The sequence below is a fragment of the Hipposideros armiger genome, unplaced genomic scaffold (genome assembly GCF_001890085.2).
Source record: "Hipposideros armiger isolate ML-2016 unplaced genomic scaffold, ASM189008v1 scaffold_93, whole genome shotgun sequence".
In the NCBI taxonomy this organism is placed as follows: domain Eukaryota; kingdom Metazoa; phylum Chordata; class Mammalia; order Chiroptera; family Hipposideridae; genus Hipposideros; species Hipposideros armiger.
The window spans coordinates 2,254,362-2,262,066 of NW_017731443.1; the positions used below are offsets into that span (position 1 = coordinate 2,254,362).

A 7,705-nucleotide genomic window follows, 5' to 3' on the forward strand; every position below is an offset into this window, starting at 1 on the left:
GGCTATTGCTTATTTTTGTCTCAACGTTGGTCTCATAAGGTTTGGGGTGTTGTGTTATCTTGCTTGGTTCCTACGTTAAGCCTGTGAGTGGATATTTGTATCATTCCCTAACACCCTGTACAGGTGAGGAAACTAAAGGTCAGAGAGGGTGAACCACCTTTTCAAAGCTGCACAGCTCAAACGTGCTCTGGTTTTGGGTGGGCTATGAACCTGGTCCCCTAATATTCCAGAACCCAGAGGCTCTCCCACATCCCCTATGAGCCCTTGGTACCCCATTATCTTTCCCTCTTGGCTCTGTCCTTGGCAGCCTGCCCTCCTGCCCCCAGAACACCCTCCCTACACCTGGCCTTGGGTCTCCCCTCCTCTGGCCACCCTCCGCCATCTGTCCTCCTTCCAGAGAAGGGGCCCAACCGGAAGGCCAGCTCATACTAGGAAATTCCAGCCACGTGAGGCAACCCTAGCCAGGGATTCTGAGCAGCCAGTGGCTTTAGAAGAAACTGAAACTTGGCTTACTGGGGGCGGAGTGGTCACTGGGGATTTAAAGAGACGCCACTTCCTTGGGCCTCCAGAGGGCACTGGGAGGTCACAGCAAGCCGAGGTGCGAGCCTCTGTCCCTCTGCCCAAGCCATGCACCTCTGCGGGGGTGAAGGGCTGCTGACTGGGACGGTGAGTACAGGGAGCCAGGGACAGGGGAGGAGAAGGGGAATATGCCTGAGGGTCCCCAGGGCCCAAGCAGGGAGAACGTGGTCAGAGCATCTCATTCCAGCTCTGTACACATGGGCTGTGTGACCATGGGCTGCACATACCCGCCTCTCGGGGCTTCAGTTTCCTCCGGGATTGGAAAGAGGGCTTTCCAGTTCTCATATTGCAGATCCAGCCTCCCGGTTAGAACTTGGCCTCTGAAGACTGCTGTCTCCTAACCCACCTGTTCTCCCCTCACTGCCCTTAATGTGGCCTCTCTTTCCTCCCCGAATTCTCCAGTATGGTTCCCCTTGGAGGCCCTGCCCCTTTCCCAGGACCCGGGTACCAGAGGCTACCCTCTTCTCTCACTGCCGGCCTTTCTCTCAAGCTCCGGTCTCTTGGCACTCCCCAGCACCTGGAATGGGTCTGCTGTGGCCATGGACCCGGGAGCACGGCATCCTCAGCCAGGGAGGTCAGGGTCTTGCCTGAGCGCCTTAGAACACACCTCCCAGAGAGACCTATGGGAGGGAAGGTTGGATTGCGGGGTGTCCAACATTCCCTCTTGCCTGACCTGCCAAAGCTCCTGGGCATTTGGGTTAAAATTTCCATCAAAATATCATGGGTCTCTAATCTGGGGTCGGGGGCTGGGAAGAGTCCACTCTTCCGTCAGAACGGACTTCATGTATTCATTAGAGGTTGCTGTTCCACAAGAATGTGAGCAACTTGAGGGCAGGGATTTCCTCCTGTTTTGTTCACTGCTGTGTCCCCCTCACTCGGTGCCTGGCACACAGTAGCTGCTCAATAACTATTGTTGAGGAGGTAAATATCAGCTTTGGGCTTGAGTTGCTCATGGATTCATTGGAGCCGAGCCAGACCCCAGCTCTGCCCTCACAGGTGGAACTCGTGGCTAGGGAAATCAACACCTTGACCTTGACCATGTAAATCATAGCGATGGGAACTTTATTAACCCCTGGCTCTGGGCTGGCCCTGGGCTGCCTGCTTTATTGCCTGTAAGGAAGGCGCTGTGATGCCTCCATTGAATGGATGAGGTGTCTGGGCTCAGAGAAGTGAGTGACTTACCCAGAGTGACACAGCTGGTAAGGAGAGTGTGGGTGTGAAGTCAGGTCCCTCCGGGTTGGAATCTTAGGATCCCAGCTTTCTGGCTTGTCCTCCCCCAGCATGAGATGTGAGTAGGACATTGAATGAGGCTGGCATTCCAATGACGCGTCCTGTGCCTGTGATGGGGTGTGTGGACTCCAAGGGAGCCAGAGGTGGCTTCTGAGAGAAAGGGACCTTCAGGGACTTGACTCAGGAATGGCACCGCTTTACAGAAGGCCAGGACAGAGGGTGCAAGCCCCTGCCAGGACCCGGAGGAGCATCAGAAGCAGCTGAAGAAGCAACAGAAGAATCGGGCATCTGCCCAGCGCAGCCGGCAGAAGCACACGGACAAGGCAGATGCCCTGCACCAGGTGGGAGCTGCCTCCCTCCCTGACCCTGCCTGCACTCACCTGGTCCAGTTGCCTCTTCTCCATCTGCCTATGAGCTGTTCTCTCTACATTGCTGTGTGTTCCCTGGTTACTGAGCTGGGGAGGAGGGAAGGACTCTGCCACTAAAATTTGGAAATTCCTGGGTGTTGAGTGCAAACTGTGTGCCAGATACATACTGGGTTCCAGGGACAAAGGGTGCATCCACAGCTGGCTCTGCCTTCTAGAGCCCCCAATCTAGGGAGGGGCGACAGGAAATAGAAGCCAGCTGGGAGAATGCAGCCAGCTGGGGCACTCATTAAAATGTAGATCGCTGCCCCTTCACTCCACCCCAGGTCCCACCTCAGGTGGCACTGTGATTAATCAACCTGCCTCTCAAGGTTCTGATGTGGGCGGCCAAGACCACACTATGAGAAACTCTGGTTCAGGGTTAAGATGGGCTAGCTTTAGAGTCCCAGCTGTGGCACTCATTGGCTGCAAGTTGCTTCTTTCGCTGAGCTTCACTGTCCCCATCTGAAAACAGGGACAAGAATGCCTGCCCGCTGGCAGGATCCTTGTGGAGACTAAAGAAGGCAAAGGAGCCCAGTGAGGCAGGGGAGAGCTGCACCTGCACTCACCTCTGGACCTTGGATGGTAACCTGACCCTTGATGGTTCCCTTCTTACTCTGTGCAGAGAGAAAGGACAACTACCAGTTCAGTCCCAGGGGGAGGATTAAGAGCTGGGCTCAGGACCTGGCCCTTGGGAAGGCTGCTCACACGTTAGTCCTTCTAGTGATGAGTAAAACTCCCAGCCCTCTGCACCCAAAGGCCCTATACTCCCTGCAGCGCCCACCCCCACCTGTCCGCCCTCCTCTCCTAACATCCCACACCCTGTTCTCCCTGGGCCTTCTCTGGCCAAGCATATCCAGCCGCAGGGGCTCTGCCCTTGCTGTTCCCTCTGTCCTCAGACAGCAGCCCAGCTAGATCCTCACTTCTTTCCTGTTTTTTGGTTTAAATGTCACCTCCTTAGAAGGGCCTTTCTAAACCACCTGATCTAAAGAGACCTCCCCTTTTTACTCTCCTTTATTTTTCTTTTCAGCATTGACCTACACATACTTAGATGTTGTTCATTGCTTATCTCCCTTGCCAAATGATAAGCAACATGAGGGCAGGGAACTCCTGTTCAAAGTTCCCTGCTGTTTCCCCATCACCTGGTACAGTGCCTGACAAAGACAAGGGACTCAGTAATTTCCTGTAGAGCTAATGACACAGTCAGAATAGTGTTCTGGGAACACATAGTGGGGCAACAACAAGTCATAGCATCAGATGATATAAAGACAAAGTCTGAGCTGGTCTTGAAGGATAAATAGGAGATTTCCAAATGGATGGAGGTAAGAAAAGGTGAAGGCAAACAAAATCTCACTGGCCTGGGCATGAGAGAGCAGCACCCTGCAGATTGTGCCAGAGTGAGGACTAATGCCAGGATGACATTTCATGCATGCATTTATTCATTCATTCCAGAAATGCCTATTGAGTGTCTCCTGTGTGACAGTCATAGTTCTAAGCGTTGGAGATACAGCCATGGGCACAGCAGACGAAAGGCCAGCCCACCCTCCCCAGGGGTTATATTTTCGTGGGGGAGCCAGGCAGACAAATAAATTATCGGTAAGGTGTTTGGGATGTCAGATTGTGATAGTGCTATGGAGAAAAATTAAGCAGGGAAGAGAGAAAGGAATGGGGCCCTCCTAAACAGGGGATCTCTCCCTGATCAGGTAACATTTGAGCAGCCTGAAGATAGCAAATGAGTGAGTGAGTGAGTGAGTGAGTGAGTGAGTGAATGAGTGAATGAATGAGTGAGTGAGTGACCCAATTTCTGGAGGTGAATTGAAGCCCTTGGAGGGTTTAGGTGAAGGGTGGCCTAATGACATATTTAAAAAATGTCACTCCACATGCAGAAACCAGCCTGGGATGGGGCCGCTGGTGGCTTTGAGGTCTGTTAGAACTTTGAGTCCATGGCCTAAGCAACATTTTTATGTAAAATACCCTTACAGTTTCTTTTAAAAAGTGTCCACAAAGGGTGAGGTGAGAGAGGGAACCAAAGGAAATCATTCAGCCTCATGAACTGTGGAAATAGAGTTCTTTCTGCATTTTCCACCACTGTGGTCATCATAAATGGTTATTTAGAACTGCACATTGATTTTTGTCCCTGTGGGTTATCAGAGCCCAGTGTTCAGCAGGACAGAACCTGACACATGTTGACTCAGGGACACCGGATAGAACACACCCGTGTTGCCAACCTGCAAAACAGGACCTGGGCTCCTCCCATAGTGCCTCAGCGGGCGAGTGCGGGGTGCTGGAGAGGTCTGGCAGGGCACTGAGGTGTCCAGGATAGTAGGACGTCTAAGTTGCCATGAGAAATCCATATCAGGATTAGCCTAAGGGAGGGGGGTGCTGGAAGAGTGTCCAGGCAGAGGAGACAGGAAATGTTTCGAGGAAGCAGAGTCCATCTGAGGGACAGGAAGTGGGGGAGCAGAAGTCAGAGAGATAAAGCTGAAGGTGTAAGCTGGGGTCACCATGCACAGAGAGTTGTAGGAGCCTTTAAAAGGCTTTAATGTTCGGTTAATGGCGCAGTTACTCAATGGTTCCTCTGGGCCAAGAGAACAGAGTGGTTTGGGGGGGTGCCCCAGTTGGAAGACTGGTGGAGCTCCCAGGTGAGTGGAGATCACAGGCTGGTAGAGACCGCTGGCTCAGACAATGGAGAGCAGGCACATCTGAGCCCCAGTAGGTGCTAGAATGGGGGAGACTTGGTGGTGGTTGTGGAGGGCAGTCCAGAGAGTAGCCCAGGGCCCCCAGCTTGGACATTCGCACAGTGGTGGTATCTTTCCCCTACGCTGAGGACCCTGAGGGATGGTGGGGGGAACAGGGCTCGTTCTGAGCCACTAGTGCTGGCTGACATCCCCCTCCATGCCCTTTTGCTTCTCCCTCCAGCAGCAGGAGTCACTGGAGAGACACAACCACGCCCTGAGGAAGGAGATCCAGGGCCTGCAGGCTGAGCTGGAGCGCTGGAGTCGGACCCTGCGCATGCATGAGTGCCTGTGCCTCATGGACTGTGCCTCCAGCTTGGCTCCTTTGCCCCCCGGCAGCTGGGGCCAGGCCAAGCGGCCCCTGGACCCAGTGCCCCATGGACAACATGGCTGCCAGGAGCAACCGGGCCTCTTTCAGACCCAAGCCTCCTCTCCCTCATCTCAGCAACTCTCACCAGATCAACAGCCTCATGGTTCCCCTGGCCTCCTCCTGTCCCCTATGCCCTCACTGTCCCTCAGCTCTACTACAATCACTGTACCTCCTGCCCAACTGTCCCCCAGCCCTGTTCAATCTGCTTCACCTTCTGACTTCAGCCTGCTGAGACCTTCCTCCAAGTTCAGTGCCCTGCTGCCTAGCCCCTCAGCCCAACCTGCCCCCCAAGAGCCCCTTAGGCCAGAGCACCCCACCAGGGGGAAGCTGGGGTCTTCACTCCACAGTCCCTCGGCTGCTCCGGGGCTGGTGTGTCTGCAGGACAGGGAGCACAGGCCTGCCTTCTCGGCAGTGAATCAGCAAGGGCTGGGCGTGGGTCTCAACCCCCACCCGCTCTTGGCCTTCCCCCTGCTTCCCTCGGCTCAAGTCTACTTCTAACCCAGCCCCCTGGAACTGGGCTGGCGCCTTCCTTGGGCTCAGGAAGCAGCCTCATCAAGCAAGCATCTCCTCCTCTGCCACTGGAGGCTGCCGTTCTGGCTGATCAGCTGGCCCAGCATTTCACCAGGAAAAGGAAGCTATCACTGCGTGCCTATCGCTCTGCCAGGCCCTGTCACCACCACTGTTTTATTTCAACTTCATGGTCATCCTGCACAATCCAGATTATCACTCCACTTGTTCAGATAAGGAGACAGAGGCTCAGAGAAGCCAAGAGACTTGTCCAAAGTCACACAGCCTTTCTTGGGACCTGAAACGCCACCATCTGCTCCTCTTTCTCCTGGTAGGATCCTGGCCCAGGCACTGAGTGGCTGAAGTCCTAGAAACTGATGGTTTAAGTGCTGGGAGCAGGGAGGTGCTCCCCCTTTTGCTTTGTGATTCCCAGGACCACAGAGCCCTGCAGTTTCTGAAACTTCTCCCTAACTAGGGACGGTCCAGAGTCCAAGCCTGGGTGGAGAGAGGCAAAGGGGGAGCCCGGAAGCAGTCTTTTTCTTCCCCTAGCAGTGCTTTCAGTTTCAGGAACTGAACCTGTGGGTGGGAATTGGGGAGGAACTTGAAAGAGTCTCCCCTGGGGTTTCTATAGGAGGGGTGCCTATAGCCATATGAAGACCTGGGGAGATTCTGTAGGGTCAGTTCTCTAAGCTGTTCCCAAATAGCTCCTTGCCTCCTCCCCCCTCCACACACACACACCAAGGCCATGGGGGACATGAGAGCCATCATGAATTGCACAAAAGGCCAGAGGAAAGAATGAAGGGAGAGCCAGGTGCAAGGTTACGTTTAAGCAAGTGCTGGACCTGAACCTGGCAGCAGTGAAACCTCTGCCTTCTCTAGTACCACGCCCATCCCGGTGCAGCCCCCAAGCCCTCATTGACCTTGGGCCCCTCTGATCAACACCCCTCATTGCTCTTTGGTCTGATGGTACCTGGAAAAACAGGGGCCTGGGACCAGATGGGAGCTCGGCTGCAGTGTCTGCTCCAAGGGGGAGCGTCTCATTCAGACTCAGAACAACGCTGTAAGGGGCCGGAGATGAAAAGACCCAGCTCTTCGCCCAGGTTTTTCACACACATTAGCAGACACTGTGCTAGTGTTTGACACACTCCAGCATGCTGAGCACAAGTTTTGGCACATATGGTAAATAAAAATGTTTTCTGACTCTTTTTGCTTTGGCCAGTTGTTCAAAGCCCTGCTTGTACTCTGTACTGTTGAAACCAAAGGGCCTTTGAAAGAAGAGGAAATAGTCTAAAATCTTAAAGGTGGGCACTCCCTCATGGACCTCCTAGTCCAGGGGTCGGCAAACTGTGGCTCGCGAGGCACATGCAGCTCTTTGGGTACATACATGTGGCTCTGAAGTAAAATTTAAAATGAAAATAAAACTATCATAGTTTCATTTATAAAATTTTTAAAGGATATTATTCACGTAATGGTGATTTCATTTGTTTTATGGCTCTCAAATAATTTTTAAATTGTTGTGAGGGACAGGATTGGCTCTTCTGTCTCAAAAATTTGCCGAACCCTGTACCTAGTCTAACCCCCTCCCATATTGCAGATGAGGAAACTGAGGCCCAGAAATGGGATGGACTTGTCCAGGGGCACACAGCAAGAGTAGGTGTGCTGGTTACAGGATTGTGTATGGCAGCAGAGCTGGGGCCACCAGCAGGTTCAGGGACAGCAGACTAGGGAGGGGGAAGCCAAGATGTTGATTAGAGGGTGGCTGGGACAAGCTTTGATAAAATACACCGTGGACCAGGACTTGGCAGGGGGGATGAGGATAATATGGTCTGGCTTGTGTCTATGTATCCTAAAATTTGTCAGGCACTGTGCTGTGTTTTACT

The 7,705-nt window shown here is 53.4% G+C and overlaps 1 protein-coding gene across 3 annotated transcripts; it reads left to right on the forward strand.

Moving 5' to 3' along the window:
• The first annotated feature begins 503 nt into the window (after positions 1-503).
• BATF2 (basic leucine zipper ATF-like transcription factor 2) lies at positions 504-5,915 on the forward strand. Of its 3 annotated transcripts, none has more exons than XM_019645151.1 (3): positions 504-666; positions 2,013-2,150; positions 5,133-5,915. In XM_019645151.1, the coding sequence occupies exons 1-3, from the start codon at positions 628-630 to the stop codon at positions 5,814-5,816; spliced, it is 861 nt and encodes a 286-aa protein (XP_019500696.1). In that variant the 5' UTR covers positions 504-627; the 3' UTR covers positions 5,817-5,915. The 3 variants fall into 3 exon arrangements, with proteins under 3 accessions (XP_019500696.1, XP_019500698.1, XP_019500699.1); XM_019645153.1 differs by having other exon boundaries at positions 5,136-5,915; XM_019645154.1 differs by lacking the exons at positions 504-666; positions 2,013-2,150 and adding an exon at positions 2,806-3,809 and having other exon boundaries at positions 5,136-5,915.
• Positions 5,916-7,705: the final 1,790 nt, after the last annotated feature.

Bases quoted from the DNA above. Each gene is read 5' to 3' on its own strand.
- BATF2 (XM_019645151.1), top strand. From the start codon at position 628: ATGCACCTCTGCGGGGGTGAAGGGCTGCTGACTGGGACG. The intron at 667-2,012 runs GTGAGTACAGGG...ACCGCTTTACAG, and splicing joins AAGGGCTGCTGACTGGGACG to AAGGCCAGGACAGAGGGTGC. The intron at 2,151-5,132 runs GTGGGAGCTGCC...TTCTCCCTCCAG, and splicing joins AGGCAGATGCCCTGCACCAG to CAGCAGGAGTCACTGGAGAG.